The sequence below is a fragment of the Battus philenor genome, unplaced genomic scaffold (genome assembly GCF_028537555.1).
Source record: "Battus philenor isolate CCGP_79_NKW_IND1 unplaced genomic scaffold, ilBatPhil1.0.hap1 SCAF_9, whole genome shotgun sequence".
In the NCBI taxonomy this organism is placed as follows: domain Eukaryota; kingdom Metazoa; phylum Arthropoda; class Insecta; order Lepidoptera; family Papilionidae; genus Battus; species Battus philenor.
This window is the reverse complement of record NW_027181759.1, coordinates 4,900,807-4,917,729: the sequence shown is the minus strand read 5'-3', so window position 1 is coordinate 4,917,729 and position 16,923 is coordinate 4,900,807. Positions and strand designations below refer to the sequence as shown.

General features: G+C 31.5%; 1 protein-coding gene across 1 annotated transcript; it reads right to left on the bottom strand.

Moving 5' to 3' along the window:
- Positions 1 to 1,170: 1,170 nt before the first annotated feature.
- Positions 1,171 to 16,815, bottom strand: LOC137932508 (small subunit processome component 20 homolog). The gene is made up of 14 exons (XM_068776155.1): positions 16,685 to 16,815; positions 16,305 to 16,591; positions 15,729 to 16,062; positions 14,412 to 15,641; positions 10,914 to 14,335; positions 10,462 to 10,626; positions 8,923 to 9,970; positions 7,351 to 7,577; positions 6,469 to 6,634; positions 5,750 to 5,932; positions 3,730 to 4,275; positions 2,915 to 3,100; positions 2,122 to 2,382; positions 1,171 to 1,518 (listed from the first exon to the last, which is right to left on the bottom strand). Exons 1-14 carry the CDS (start codon positions 16,727 to 16,729, stop codon positions 1,333 to 1,335), a joined length of 8,286 nt encoding a protein of 2,761 aa, XP_068632256.1. The 5' UTR covers positions 16,730 to 16,815; the 3' UTR covers positions 1,171 to 1,332.
- Between the last annotated feature and the right edge of the window lie 108 nt (positions 16,816 to 16,923).

Genomic DNA, 16,923 nt, shown 5'->3' with positions numbered 1-16,923 from the left:
TTGGACAGGATGTTCTGTACATTAATCGACTGCAAATAAGCTATACATTCACCCTTTTAAAAATTTTACATCTATAACGAACCATCCTAAGTATAATTTATCAAACGAACTATTTCCTATAAATAGTTAATTTTAAATATAATAAGGTTGAAGTTGTTCAATTTGCGAAATGTAATAAAATTATTCTAATATTTAATAAGGTAATTGATCCTTTGTCTAGCTTAAGTAATGAAAAACATTTATAGTCAAATAGGATTATCCAACGAATAATTTTGTCATAAATTTGAGCGTTCTACGAAATGAGTCACAAATGAAACGCGTTCAAAGAAAGCGACCCAGTTGTTAATCGTTAAGTGCTTTTACGTGTCAGACTAATTCGAAGCGTTCGTTCTATTTCAATCATTGATTTTATATTAAAGGAATAGCGTGTGTAGATTTAATATTATCGAATCTATTAAGTACACTCGGATTATTTATATGATCATTGAAAACAGACATGCGAAAATAACATTTGAAATAAAAGTGCAAAATTTGAGTTTTCTCAATTAACCAAAAAAAAAAAACATAAAACATACTAAACTACACTAAACGCTGCCTACCTGTCATACAACACACTAACACCACTGACTCCCTTTGAACAATTGTATTGTTTGACAGTGGTAGCCCTGCGTTAGAGGATTGGGACTCGCGATCGTAGGCTTCGATTTACCAGATACAATCTTATATAATTGACACTTAATCCACTAATTATATATTATTGTCTTTCTTACAAACAAGTTTCCAAAGGATGGGCAATAGAATTCTCTACGTACCATAATACTCCACTGCGATCGCCAACTCCCCTGCCAAGCGTGGTGATTATGGTAGATATACTTATGGAAGGATACCTCCACTGATATCTTTGGGGGAGGCTTACGCCTTGCAATAAAGGCCTGTATGCCTAAACGATAGTTTGCCATGCCTCTTGCCTTCGATTACATCGCCACACAAAGACATCGCGATGACACACTACGCCTAGACTGGCGTGCTATTTAATATGCGTAACTGTCGAAACTTTTTATCACATGCGATTTATTCCTTAAAAAAAATTAAGTTATAGGTGGTTAATAATAAACTAGTGTTGCTTGAAGTAAAGGACAATGAAAGACAAAATAAATAATTGAAAAATAATGTATAATCACTTTCAGAATAATGTTATAAATATTTACATATTACAAATGAATCTTATAGCTACTATTTACAAAATTTAAATAAAAAGGTCACTTTTGTGAATTCAAGATTGCTTCGCAAATCATCCTTTAACTAGAAACCTGTTTTCTGTTCAACAGAAAATTATTCGTCATCTCGGAACAATTTCTCTTCGATATCGATGTCTTCTGCTTTCCGTTTCTTTCCCTTTGTTCTTTTACCGTGTACCATGTCAAGTTTAATCTTCTTCGCTTGTTTCTTCTTTTCTTTAAGTTGTAATTTTCTTTTCGCTGCCTTCTCGGGATTGTGGACTTTTTCTTGAAGAATTATCTAAAAAATTAAACATTTTTAAGATATTCTCAAAATATACGTTTCTTAAATCTTAAATCTGTTAATACGCTACGTTTTAGGAAACCTAAGTTGGGCCTAGTATTTTAACAGAAGTAAATCGTCAGATATTGGTGAAACAACTATTGAAGTGGTAGGTCTATATATATATATATATATAAAAATATACGCCTTTTGGTCATGCTATAATTTGAGAATGACAGTTTTCACATTTTTATTATTTTCTTAATGCCCTACAGAGACTCGTCAAATTAAACAATTAAGAAAATTGTAACTGAACTAAAAAAATCTAAAAGTGTTGTGGCTTTAAAACTTTAACGTTTGCGAGTTCGCAATAAACTTTGCGAGTTTGTCTATTCGCAATTCACGCGCTTTAATTTAATATTATATTTATAAATCACGATTTATTTATTATACATTTAATCAATAAATAAAGCCATTGCTCTGAATAATGTTACATTATTATATTCAATTCGACAGGCCAATAACTTCCGACTGTAAAATGTCTGTCGACGTCTGATATTGCTACAACATTAGATTAAATTTTTATACATTTAAATAACGATTAAAATATTAGTGCCGAACCTTTTTCCTTTCAGCGCGCCGTTTGTTTAACCTCGTTTGAGCCTCAGCAACCAGTTTACTGTACTCAATATCCCCAATTTTCCTCCTCAGCTTCTTGCCCAGTCTTCCAGCTAACTGTTTAGCCAAGCTTGCCGGTGTTGTTGCGTCTCCGGTAGAAAGTTCTCGAACTATCGGAGGAAGTATGACATCCATAATCTTATTCAGGCTCTCCGGCTCCATGAAACTGATCACATGCAGCCACATGGTGAAGATAGATGGTCTCTGCGGAATACGTTGTTTATAAATCTAATGCACGGGAAACAAAAAAAAATATCTATGGTAATTGAATCATGATCATTTCAGCCGCCGGACATCCCCTTGTGGACTGTGGCCTTCCACATATATTTATAATAGGATTGGTCCGTCTAAGTGGCCAGCATTCAGCATCTTCCAAGTAGTCTAATAAATTCGTATGACCACCGTGTCGTTGGACGCCCTACGCTGCGCTTGCCGGTATCTGGTCTCAGTTTCAGAACCTTAAGGCTTCACCAGCCATCTGTTCTGTGCGCTATAGAACTTCTGACACTTCAAAGTTCCAATAGGATGTACAAGTTACTTTCGTTCAACGATGAATTTTCTCATAGCAAATTTGATCGCATAGAGATGTTACAAGCATAGCCCTCTAAATGGTTCATTGGGCGACTTTGTTCACCATTGAGGCCGCATCAATAATTTCTTTGAAAAAAATACTTGAGATATATACCCATCTATGTCATTGTAGTTAGCGAAGGTTCAAACAAAAAAAGTTACGTACTATGACCATAGAGTTAGGAGCTTTAGCGACTTCCACATTAACGGCCTTCCGCAGTTTGAACAAAATCCATCGGATATTGACTTTGGCAACCGTATCCGATTCGGCGTCCGCCTCAATTTTACCGAGTAGTGTAAATGAAGGCATGGAATATACAAGTTTCAATATTAAAAACATTACATCGGTTACCTGAAACAAAGTTAACAAATTAACCAAGAAAATTAATTATAACAATAATAACATAATAATAATTATAATAATTATAAATAATTAACTTCAATAAGGACTATTCCGTAAACACAAATGGGTTTTGTGTTGCAAAAAAAAGTTTTTATGTTATTAATTCATTTTATTACTACTAATTAAAGGTTACATAATGCTGTAGTTTAGAACATTTTATTATAACATATTAAGTGCGGCTAATATTTTACTATATTCTAATATATATAACTATGTGATTTGTGTGTTTTTTGTTTCGTTCTTCCTCGTACGGAATAGGATTATATGTATTAAATTATCATACGTTAAAAATAATATTAAAAAGTCATTAGAGAAAACATCAGTCTAGTTATGTAAAAAATTAAACTTAATAATTTTTTGTAAATTTGGAAATCCAAAATCTGTTTATTAATTTAATTTTAGGAGCAACGACGTTTGCAAGGCTAGCTATAGAGAATAATTGACTTATAAATGATTTATTTTTTCTATTGCCGTGCCATTGGCAAGGTATCTTAACAGTACGAAGTTTGAAGACGCAACTATTATATACAAAAATATATCGCAATAAAGAGTAGAATGTATGCTATCAAAAACCTTACCCTATCCGCCATATCTTTGCTGACGTTGGGCGTGTACTGAGCACACAAGTCCAGAACAAGGCTCCTCAAGCACGCCTCCGGTTCGCAATAAATAAAACCTCTCTCGCTGTCCAATTTCTTCTTCACAATCATATCCAGTTCTTCGTGATCAACTGACAGTAGTATTTGCCCAAGAATTTTAACTGAATGCAATCGAACCCACGCGTGAGGATACGCTAACAACGCTTGACATTGCTGCGCTAGATCGTCGAAATCACTGAAGTGGTTCTTATTTTTCAAACTGGACGAGCATTGGATAGTGATTTTTTCTATAAGATTTAACATTTGTATTAGACTGTGGTCTTTCTCTTTCTGTTTATCCTCGTCGGATTTGTTGCCTTGATCGAGTTTGATCTTGACGAATCTTCCTTCGGTTATGTCGTTGCTAAGAAGTAATATTTTACCGCTCACTAGCGATAGTATTGTCGACAAACGATTTTTGAATTCCCCTTGCTCCACGTTTACAAATCTCGTGGTTAATTGTGCTGCTAATTCAAAATGGACTGGCTGAAATTTTACAATAAACATTAAAGAGAGTAACATACAGGTTGATTACAAATAGGTGTGAAACTTAAAAGCTTTTACACATATAACAAATCACGCATTATATTAAAATAGTAACAATATTTATTAAATAATCTCAGTAAAATATTTATTATATATTTGTTTACAATCTAAATGGGATTAGGTTGTGTTAAGATGGTTATAATTATGACATTTTCGTATTGAAATGTGAACTTCACAATCTGTTCATAGCTGCCGTGGATATAAACGTTTTTCTTTGCGTCAAAAACACAAAAAGTTATAAAATAAAGAAAGTAAAGTCAATTATCTTCAAACTCTCCCATTATTTTGTTATATCATATAATGGTGATTATATAAAGGTTTTATAATCGTCCAAGTTTTATACGTATATCCATTTAATAGTATTAGTTATTGTTAATATTATTATAATATATAATCATGTTAGAAGATCTCAATCTTAAAGAAACTAGAATCAGATTAAGCTCCTATAATGACATTCTCAAACTTAAAGTTAAGGAGGTGCCAAGGGTCCTAATTTTAGAAGAGCCTACAACAAACTTAGATTGGTATTTTTGTATTGGTCACTTTCACCATTTCCTTAATACGACCATTTCCTTAATTAGAGCAATTAATTCCCAAGCTTTATTATCACTTATAAATAATAGGATTGTTTTATAATAAATTGCCTTAATTTATTACATAGTAATTTAGAGATATTAAATGGGTGTTTTTTGTAATACGATACACAGAAGCCTAGAAATGAGACACTAGTTTATTGGCTATAATCAATTGTTACTTGACGCTGTTAGCCGTTTTGTTTTAGTTTTTATAGCTTCATCGAACTCAAGGCTGAATAATCTGCGTCAGATGCGTCGTCTGACATATATACAATATCTAATGAATTCAGGCGTTATTTTGTATCGCATATACAATACACTACGTATTACAATTATACTACATACGTGTTATAATACTACGTATTATAATACATACGTTTTATTAACTCGGGTTTTGGGTTTACCAATTGTTTTACTAATTTATTGAAGCCTAATGCGAATTTCACTTTTATTTAAATTTCTTATATTTTCATCATAAATGTTTCTTCACGAAACTTTTTTTGAAGACAGTAATAGACGCAAAGATTATTTCCCTTTTTATATTCTTTAGAATAGGCTAATCAACTTCAAAAGTAGTATTTATACTTAGTATTGGTTTGGAATGTTGATTCTATTTATAAATACCTGGCAACAAATATATATTTACTCTTTCTACTACTGGGTTATTTAGCAAGTGAAAATCAGCATAAACTAATATGTCTGTCTTGCTTATAATCTTCAATATATGCTTCATTGATCTATCTATCGTAAAGTTAGGTTTGAATTTTTCGAGTGGTTTGAAAATTATTTCAGAGATTACTATTTTTCATTATCTTAGCGGTTTAATATTTCCATCTTACCTGAGTATCCTGGAAGAATGCTAGAACTAGATCAAATAGTTTATTTCGTGCCACTGACGGCAACTTTTTCAGCATAGCTTCGATACAGCCTGCCGCCGCAGCACGACACTCAGGTGCACTGTCGTTGACCATGCAGGCGCCCAAAGCAAGGAACAAGAAATCTGCGTGCTTCGTCAGTTGCGTCTGAAAACAATCATTTATTAAAATAACACTTTATTCTACATATTAAGGACGGAATTAATCATAATCAATATTTACTTCTTCCACGCCTTAAAAATATACATCGAGCTTAATAGCTGTAATAATATTATAATAAAACCTCTGTTTGTGACAGAAAAAGATCTGGCCGTCTCCGTAGTATTCGTACGTAAAATCAATCAAAGTGTTAAGGAAAATCAATGAAAAAACACTTCTAATCGCAGATTAAATCGAAATCATATCAAAAACAATAACATAAATGAGGAAAAACGGAAACAAGACGCGAAAAAAAAAGTTCGCAAAACAACACTTACATGAAATTTTTTTAAACGCTTTTTTAAATGCTTTTTTTACTTACTGTTAAACACTTTGTAATTTTTTAAATGCTTTCTTATTAATGCTGTTTTAAAATAGAAAAAAAGAGTGAAATTCTAAGCAAATAGGTTTTTTATCGCATTTCTATTAAATCTTACATATTAAATAATAGAAAAAAAATGATAAACATTCGAATTCATTCTTACCACGTGCCATTTATTGATAATCATCTCGAGGAACTTGAGGGAAGATTCCCTTCCGTGTTGCAATTCATAGTTCAGTTGAGAAACAAAAAATTCTAGAAATTTGCTCATTCGGTTGCCTGGCGTGTAATAAGTTAGATAATTTACGAATAATGCACGCGCTTCGTCCCTGTAAAATAAGGCGATAATTATGTTTAGTATAAGGATACTGTTACAAAGCACGAGTTACAGAACCCTTTAAACAATAAACACGGAACCCTAGGATCAAAAAAAGAAGTTAGAAGAAAGTTAAAGCTAGAAGTTGAAGTTATTGATAGATTTTTGTGTACGGTTCTCGGAAATTCTATCGCGAACTTACTAGAACTTTCTCCGTTGTATAAATAGGTGTACTCCCCATGTCTAGAGTTCAGTGTTGTTTTTTTTTTTAGTTATAAGATTAAGATTTACGATCAGTGATACAAACTGACTATTTGGTAAGTTGTTTGGACAGTGATTTCTTAAGCGATTTGGAAGCGTAGTTTGGACTAAGCGAAAGTAAACTTTGTGTTAAAGTAGGGTGACCAGATGAATTTGTGAATAAAAGACTCCTTGTGACCAGTGGTGTTTCATTTCGAGTCAGAACCCACAGTACGTAACAATATTTTTACATCATTCAAATTTATAAGCTCATAGAAAAAAAGTGCAGGCCTTAATCTTCTTCTTTTAGGCTATTATTTCTGTACGTAGGATCATTTTACAAAATGTAATCCATCTTGAACAACAAAAGCGTTTTAACAAAATTAAAATTGAGTACTTGTTAATCATTGGATGGCTAAATATAGACGTGTGGATACTTTTATTTGATAAAAATTTGAAAGTGTTTTTTTATTTAATTTGAACACGTACCTTGACCTCGCTGATTCGCTTAAAATACAAATTTTTGATACTTTTTCCATAACTTCGTGAAGCTCCGGTGATACCAGTCTTCCTTCCAAAATTGCCTTTAGCAAAGAGAAAGAATTCGCCTGCTTCTCATCACTCTGGCAGTCTTCTTCCGCATATAGTAAAAGAGTTTTAAGTTGATCTGCTTCTAACTTATAGTACTTTACATTTCTTATTAAGACTGTAACCGCCTGTAAAAACACTTTCAATCATTCCTAATTCTCGATATATGTAGCTTTGGTATTTGGGGCCTGGGGCAGATTGGGGCTTGGTGCCCCCCCCCCCCCCTCTAAAGAGTCTAAATAATTTCAAAATTCAGAATTGGTGGAAAAGAACAGAATGTAGTTAATATAAATATTTTTTTTTGGTTCTAAATAATAATAAACATATAAAAAATAACATTACATCTTAATAAAATTTATTGGGAAAATTTAAAAACGAACATTCCTCGCTTTTTGGCCTGCAAAGTCAATAATCATATTTTCAAAATCAATAGTGTCGACTAGTTCATGTTCTATTGACATTATTGCAAGATTATTTAATCTATTTATCATTAAATAAACTTGCAATTATGTAATAATTTATTATTTTGTCATATAGGGCCCTTTTAAAAATGCGAATGTAAAGCTTAAACACTGTGTATATTATATATTTGTAACGGTTTACTTTTTTTAATGTTCATATTATTTAACAACTTTTTTAGCACAAAAATAGTATAATTTCGATATTCTTTTTATGTTATTTACTTTAAATTATGGTTTTCATTTTTCTTTTAACATTTCGTTATTCATCATTAAAAAAAAATTCAAAAAAATTATTTTCAACTTTGGTGCCCCCCTGCTTGTGGTGCCTGGTGCAGCCGCCCCGCTCGCCACCCCCTAGCTACGCCATTGATTTATAGGTAAATTGACTTTTTTGGTCGTAATTATATGGCTTATTCATCAAGATTTTTTTGTCCTAATGTACCTAACATGTGGTTTCAACAGGGCGGTGTCAGGTGCTGCACAAACACCGGTATTTAATATTTTTGTCAACTTTTCACAAAAATAAACTTTTTAATGGCCAACCCGATAGTGAGTTTGTTACTTAACTTAATTTTTTTATATTAAAGTTAAATCATAAGAAGCAAATCAATTCAAAATCCGAGACAAGGTTATCTAAATGAAACCACCATTCAAACAAAAACTTCTTTTCTAATTCATCACCCAAGTTTTTATTGAAAAATAGCTTTCTAATATTAAATATATATACATAAATACACGAGTGTGAAAATAAGTCTGCCATTATTAAATATAGAAAATTCAAAAAAAATTATTAAATAATTAATTGTTTTTCTGATGAGTGACAAGTCGATATAAATGAAATTTTAAACAATTTGTAGATTAAAAGCTTGCCTATTTATGAAACACATATCTTAACTTTGCATTGTTTCTATTTGTGAAAACTTTTAAACATGCCATTCTCGTATTTGTTCTGTTACTATATTTAATCTAAATGTATGTTTTCCGAAAATAACAGATAATTAAATTTTCTTACCTTAAAAGCATTTCTTACTAAATGGTAGTTGTCATTTTGTTTACTAATCTCGAACGTCGCGTACTTGTGCAACATTGAGAATATTGTTTTCACTATATCCTGAACCATCTCCTCGAGGGTCGGCGTACTCAGTCTGATAGTCCACAGTGCTGTTATACATTTTAATGCCACAGTGGTTACTTTGACATGGTCGCTTTTTAGTGAATCTACTAGTAAAGGTATTAATGGATCCACAAATGCCCGGCATTCTAATCTTGGAACCTTTTCTCTCTTTAGTATCACATAGAGAATATTTAAACTAAACTCAACTAAAACATGCGCGTTGGTTTTCGTAGAATTTTTAACAAGGATCGCTTGTGATTCTTTATTACGCTTCGGTGCAATGGGTATTATGAAACAATCAGGTTTTGCTCGCAGCATCTTCTCTTTTTGATTGTCAGTTATTAATCTTTTTGGTGCTCCCAAAACAAACTCTGGAATACTTTCAGATGCTATGCCGTGTAGAAATATGAATAACGACTCAATATCTATAAACTTGTTTGTAACTAAACCGCTTGAAATGTGCATTAAGGCTTCTTGTACTTTCAGAACAATCTTCTTTGAATGGTGCTTCTGTAAAACTTCTTTAAAAGGCAGTATGAGATTGATCAAACAGTTCTCTGTTATATTCTGAGACACAATCATCAATGTAACAAAGCTCTTTTTGCTTGGTTTCGCTTCCGGTGTTTTATAATGCAGTTTCTCGACTTCTTTTTCTTCTGACAGCGCTCCAAATAAATCATTTACACAAACATCGAGTATGTAGTGTAAGTTATCATTTAAATCACCAGGTTTGAAATCTGATTTTAAGGCTTCTAATACCGAATGTATTGTAGCGACTAATACGTGTACTTGAAACCCTCTCGTGAGTAATAAAGTAAGGTGTTCCAACAAAATTCCCAGATATGGGGTACCTACAGTTAACATAATTTTTTTAACGATATCTCTCGCCGAAATTCTGACTTGTTTCAAAGGTGATTTTAAGAAGGAGCACAATTTTATGATGATACTGCAAAAGAAAAATATGTATATGAATATGTGCGTAATACATAATCAGAAATTCGTTGAATAGAGAAATAACAGTCAAAATATTCCATTACAATCTAAATAAATGTAATGTCCAATATAGTATTATAGGTTGGCAAAGACGTTAAAAATAGTTGATCAAATCAAGTATTATCTGAACATTTTTCATTAACGGACTACGTCATTCTAAAAAATAACACTTCTGCAAATAGGTATGTAATGTCATAGTTGTTATTTGAGCATGTTTTGTTTTTTTTTATTATAGTCTTTTTTTATTTAATTTTTAATTATTGTTGTTCATAGTTTTAATATTTTGGAAAGAATAATATTTTGTTGTACCAAATTTAAAAAAAGACGTTGTGTAAATCTGTTATTAATGTATGTCACTTGTTTTAATATTTGCCGTAATGTTTTTGTAGATATTTATGTTAGGGTTGCTGATGTGTCTTAAATAAAGCGTTTAAAAAAACTTACCCAGGTAATTGATGTCTTAAAATATCACCAGGCAGCCGTTGCAATAGTTTAACTAATGCTAAAGCAATAGGCACGCGTACCATGTCTTCCTCTTGTCTTGTAAAACCGGTACGGCGACGATTTAACTTATGAGATTCATCATGTTCCGTCATCTTACCAATTGTTCTGTAAAATACGTTTGCGAATTGTGCTTTAACTTTTTTTTGTCAAAATAATCAAAATGGGCTAATTTGTTAAATAATTAATTGTAAAACATTGAAGCAATTAGCTATTATCCATTCAGCGATTTCAGACGATCTTTTTAAGTTCCTTTAAAAATACTGGATTCAGGTTGCTACCCTGTCCTATTGGACTTATCTATGCTAGAGGCTTATGTACAGTAGTAAACGTCTTACGGCAGAAAGGATGATGGTGATTAAAATGCTGATAAAAGTATTTTTTCTTAAACTTACCTATTCAACTGTGGCAATAATCCTGCGGTTAAAGATTTAATAATTCTATGAGCAACTGAAGGCGATACACTTGTTACTCGCTCGAAAGCTGGTATATCAGTAACTTCTTTAGATTTTTGTTCTTCGATTTCTTCAACTTTGTCCGCTAATTGTAGATCTGTTTCTAAATCATTAGCTATTTCACTGTTATGTTCCTCAGAATCACTTTCAACTTCTTCGTTGTGATTTTCGCTTTTATTTGCTACATCATTTTCGTTCGTTTTATGTTTTTCTAGTAATTTACTGGATGCAACGTTTGTCAACAACGCTGCTGGCATTTCTATACTGCGTACTTTGGAAAAATCGAAATGAAAAGCATCGACAATGCCGATCAAAATACGGGTTAACTGCTTCTGATATTCAGTAGAATGTCTCATTTTATTTAAATATAATTTAAGGATAACTTCGTAGTGATACCATGGTAATAACCGACAGCAAGTGGAAATTGTTTCAATGCATGCATCAATCAAGGAATTTTTATCTGAATATTTATCGTCACATATGTAAGTAGACGCTAGAGGAAGTATAAAGTTCGTTAGTGTTCTCGGCGAAGGGCATTTGATCATTTTTCTTGCAATTTTGCTAAACTTCAAGAGTGCCCTTACACGTCTATGCAGTTGTAGATGGTTGATATTTTCAAAGAAATCTACTTCTATGTCCTCTTTATTAATAAAATGATTTAAGTCAGATAGCACAACATCAGCTTCTGGACATTCTCTTGCCAATACTCCCAATAATGAAATAGATTCTGTTCGTAAATTTTCATTTTTACTATCCCTTATTCCAGCCGAAATAAGAGATAATACAGTATCTTTAACCAGAAATTGACCATCAGTTGTAGACCAATACTTCAGCAGTAATTTAGGTAGTATCCTTTTCAAACATAGTCCAGCACTGTCACGTAATCCTATATCCTTCTCCGTACGCATAAAGTAAAAACAGTTATTCGTAATTAGAACAGCAAGGTCAACGCTTATCTCATTTTGTTCCGCCATTTTGTAGATTTCCTTATAAGCATCCAATCTTTTATCAAAATCAGGTTGCTCTATCCATCTTTTATTAAATGCATTCATTTCTGTAATCACGTGAGCTATTTTCAAAAACACGTCTTTGTTATCTGTAATGTTTTCAGCAATAGATGAAAGTAGTTTTAGTAACAGTTTTCTGACTTCAACGGGACTAACTTTGTTAAATAAAACTGCAATGTTTTTAATATATCTTTCCGGATTAGCGCTGTGTCCTAAAAGATTAATAATGATGGAAACAGCATGTTCCATATTATCTTCTGCCATATTTGAACAAACTTTTTTAACTAAAATCGGCAGCAGTAAACTTAATAAGTCGTCACACATTTCTGGTGTCGTTACCATTTCTGTCACTCTTGAAAGAATCAATAGATCCCTTTTATTGACTGTATTTGATTTTGCACTATTTGCCACACGACGTTTCATAATTTCCAAAATACTTGGTAAGTGTGGAACCAAAATTTTACTTCCGAAATTAATTTCAGAGGGCAAATTATAGTTCACATCTAATGACTTAAATGTTTCTATAGGAGGTATTTCCTTTTCTTCTTCATCTTCCGTTAATGTTAATAATTTTTCAACCATATCTAAAATAAAATTAACCACTCCTGGGTTTGTTTTAGGTGCTAATAATAATTTGAATAAAGCAGGTAAAACACTTGAGTCACTGTCTTTCTCAGGACAAGTAATAAGAAGGATATAATATCTTGGATTCTGACACCATACGCTAAATAATTTTAACAATGATGTTGGACTGTGAATGCCTTCTATGTGTAATTTGGGTGTTAAAGGCCAAATCAGAGTTTCAAATACAACATATATCTCTTCCTTGTTCCAAACGTATTTATCAAATTGATCAAATAATTTTGCTAGTATACCTATACAGATATTTCTCAGATTCTTCATTGCTTTAATATAACTCATATGTACTCTGTCTACATGATTCAATACACTGGCAACTTGAGAACAGACTGCATAGAATATTTTAAATAATTCATTAAGTAATTCTTCCTTCATTGCTCCTCCAAAGTACTCACGCACAACATCAAATAAATTAAGAACACTGTGAATTTTTCCAGGATAAGTAATCGATTTCAAATCTAATTTATCCAAAATGTTGACATATATTTCTTTAGGACTCATATCAATATATTCTTTATGATATGAAAAGGCCATTTCAATAAACATCTTTAACTCATTCTCTTTACATCCACTAAGATATCTCATTACGAGAGCCCTTTTTGCTTGACCACCACCTTTTTTCTCGGCACCCAACTTGGACGTCATTTTTCCATAAAGAATTCTTAGTATAATCGGTATAACATGTTCCCTGTCTTCCGGTTGTATATTTTGAGAATCGGCAGTTATTTTGAAAAGTGTGAGTTCATCTTTAAATTTTTTGTCATCTACTAGATTATACAGATTAGATTTATAAGCCACAACATTTTTGTTTTTATAGTTTAGTACACAGTCTAAAGCAAACTTTTGTAGACCAGAATTTTTATGTTTTAAAAATTCCATGTAGAGATCCCAAAAGGTAGATTCTTTATAAAGGGCTCGTGGATTTTTGAACTGTGCCATCACTTGCATAATACTTATCAAAGTTTTAAACACAATTTTACCGGATTCAGAATGTTTTACATTGTCAATTTCCATAACATCCTCATCATATTCAATTTCCTCAACATCCATTTCAGGTTTATTATGAACTTCAACATCAACTTTAAGAGCGTTTGTATTATTATTCCTCTTATACTCATCTTCAATGAACTTCAAAAATAATCCTACTACATCTTTATTCTTGGCTTCACATACTTGTATACAGAAGGTCATAATTTTTAATATTAAATTTCTGTAATTATACAAGTCGGGTTTTTCATTTAAATCATTAAAAGAACTATATAAATCTTTCAAAGGCTTAAAGTTTGTCTCAATTTCATTTCCAAATTTAAAAATACATAAATTACTATTAGCGTTAACAAAAGAAAATTCAAGAATTTCATAAAATATGGGCCAAAATTCCACGCCATTCAATGCATTTCCATAACCAGCGACAAATTCTGTTATGGGCTCCCAAAGTAATTTAAAATTGTTATATAAAACTCCAAGCATATACTTCAAAGCAAAAAGATGGTAATCTGTATTTTTGGCTAGAGCATATTGTGTAGTATTAAATGTCATTTTCTGTAAAATATTAATCTGTGCTCTATACTCCTGGATTGATGGTGTTATAGATTCAACTTCAAAACATTTACTAAAGATTGCAAACTTTTCAGTACTACCACTAACTTGTACAGATTTATTGAGTTCTTCAATATTTTCAAATAACTTATAAATATGTGTAGTTAATAAACGAACCTGAAAAATACAAAATCATAATTATAGTAAAAAATGTTACATTTTAGAAGAAACATACATAATTACCATTACTTACAATATGAAATGGTGATGACACATTTATCCTTATGTAGGAATCAACTAATGATAAAAATGCATATTTCAATCCATTCTCTTGTTCATATGCTGTCAAATATAAATCAAGAAGTTGCAAAGCGCACAAGTAATTAGGATCAGCAGCACGAGAAACAATTACAGGCAACAGTCTATCAATGTCACAAGTATCTTTGATCATTTTACAACTTGATATGTGAACCACACATTCAATAGCATTGGCTAATATAAAAAGTACTATTCTGGAGTGTTTTGCTGTGTTGCTCGCATCATACTGAATTTTATTTTTTTCAGACTTTTCTTCAAGATTGTCACTATCTAGTATGTTTAGTAGGTGACATATGATTTCACTGATTTTTTTCGTGCACATTTTCACATCTAATTTTTCTATGTGTGGTAAACAAAATAAAACACTCAACAATCTATCAGAATTTGCAATATGATCTTCCATATTACTGTTAAGAACATTTTGTACATGTTTCATAAATAATGAGAGACCTTTCCCGAAATTTAAAGGGTATTTCACCCATTCAAATAGCTTCAAGCCATTCTTCGATAGAGGTGATTTCACTAAACAAATTTTCGATAATGTAAACATGGCCTCATCACTGAAATTTGCTTCGACAACGAAATTTAAAAATGAAGGAAGAATATGCAAATCAAACTGAGGGTAGTCAATGCAATTTTCAACAAACTTTATAAGGATTTTTGGAAACGGTAGTGGCACCAATGATTTAATTATGATCCCTGCATGCTCTTGTGATAGCTGGATATTGGAAGAAAGGAGCAAGAGTGCACCGATTTGAGCACAAACATCTAAAACAGATTCTGATGATTGTTCACAAATTACTTTTACAAGCAACACAGAGAATTGCTGTGGGTTCGACAAAAATTTCCCATTTTGGTGTTCAATTACTTGACCAGCTAATCTTAAAACAAATTCTAGACTTTGGTTTTCACTATTTTCCACACTGATATTATCTTCTATAAACTTTAGTACAGGGGACCAAAATGTTGGAAATTCTTTTGGAAGTATTCCATGTAAAGCATCATCTACAGTTTGAGTTAGAACTTTAAACAGTACTTCTTGATGTTCCTTATGTTCTCTTAAGTATTGAAGTAGTAATGGAATAAAACTCTCTGCACAACTGTGAAATCTATTTGTAACACCTTTACAAATTTCAAAGATTAAATGTCCTGTTCCTATAATAGCCTGAAAATTAAACAAAATCATAGTTGAGACAAATAGTAAATAAGTTGAATTATAAGAAGTATTAAATCATTAATTATAACCACATACATGCTCATTTTTTAACAAATAATCAAGCAGGTGTTGTATAAATTTGCTTTTATCTCTTATGTCCCTTGCAACAAATGCAAAACTTTCTGCTGCAAAATTGTTGATATACAGTGGATGATTTTCACTCAACAAAGGAACAATCCTTGTAAGTACAGCTTCTATATCTTTTTTCAAATATGGTTTTAAAATTTTAAAAAGAAATGCTAAACATATCAAAGTCCATTCTAACCGCTCAACATCTTTGGTGTCCAACAATTTAATTAGAATGTCAAGAAATTTTGGGAAATGTGGATAAAACTCATTTCTTAAATCCTTTGCCAGTGAAACTAAAATCCTGAAAAACAAACACAGATTTAATAAAATTTTTGCAACATAATTTTAAAAAATGTACTTTTATAATGTACACAGGTCTTAAAGTATTGTTACACATAAAAATTTGCTACATACATACATTTTTATTTTTCTTATTACTACTCTAGGTGTATATATAAATTTTAATAGATATTATCATATGCACTTTGGCAAACTTTAAAAAATGTTATATATTTATTAAACATTTAAAGCAGATATACTCACTCTAACAATGGTTGTAAACACAATTGATCTTCTAATTTTAAGTACTTTTCAACAGTATCCAACACTTCTTGCTTTTTGTGTACCAACTGTTCGATAGTAACAACACCAAAAACTTCTTTTTTAAACTTTTTAAAGTTCTCTGTTAAATTAAGAACATGCCATTTTTGAATAGCTAGATGAAAGTGTGTTTCATTCTCCTCTGGATGACTGGCATAAGCATGCTCAATATGATACAAAGCAGCATGACGGATGTCTATAGAGTTAATTCGTTCAGCAAATGGAATAAACTGAAAATTTTATATAAAAATCCGTAAGAATTTCATTTATATACGAACAGAAACTAAATCGTAACCTAGAAATACACAATTATAACTACATACCCGAAAGGTGTTGGTTGTTTTGTGTTTTACAGGTTTCGTCTTCATGGTTTAATGTTTTATTTTTGCACCAGCACTGTATTACCACATACTTATATTAAATCGGTAAATAATAATCACAGCTCTGTGTTCTAAACACTTCATTCCGTACAACACGTGTATTTGACAAGTGACTTTGACGCATAGAAAACAAAACAGAGTTTGCCATTATTTTTATAACTATAATCTTTCTAATATAGTTT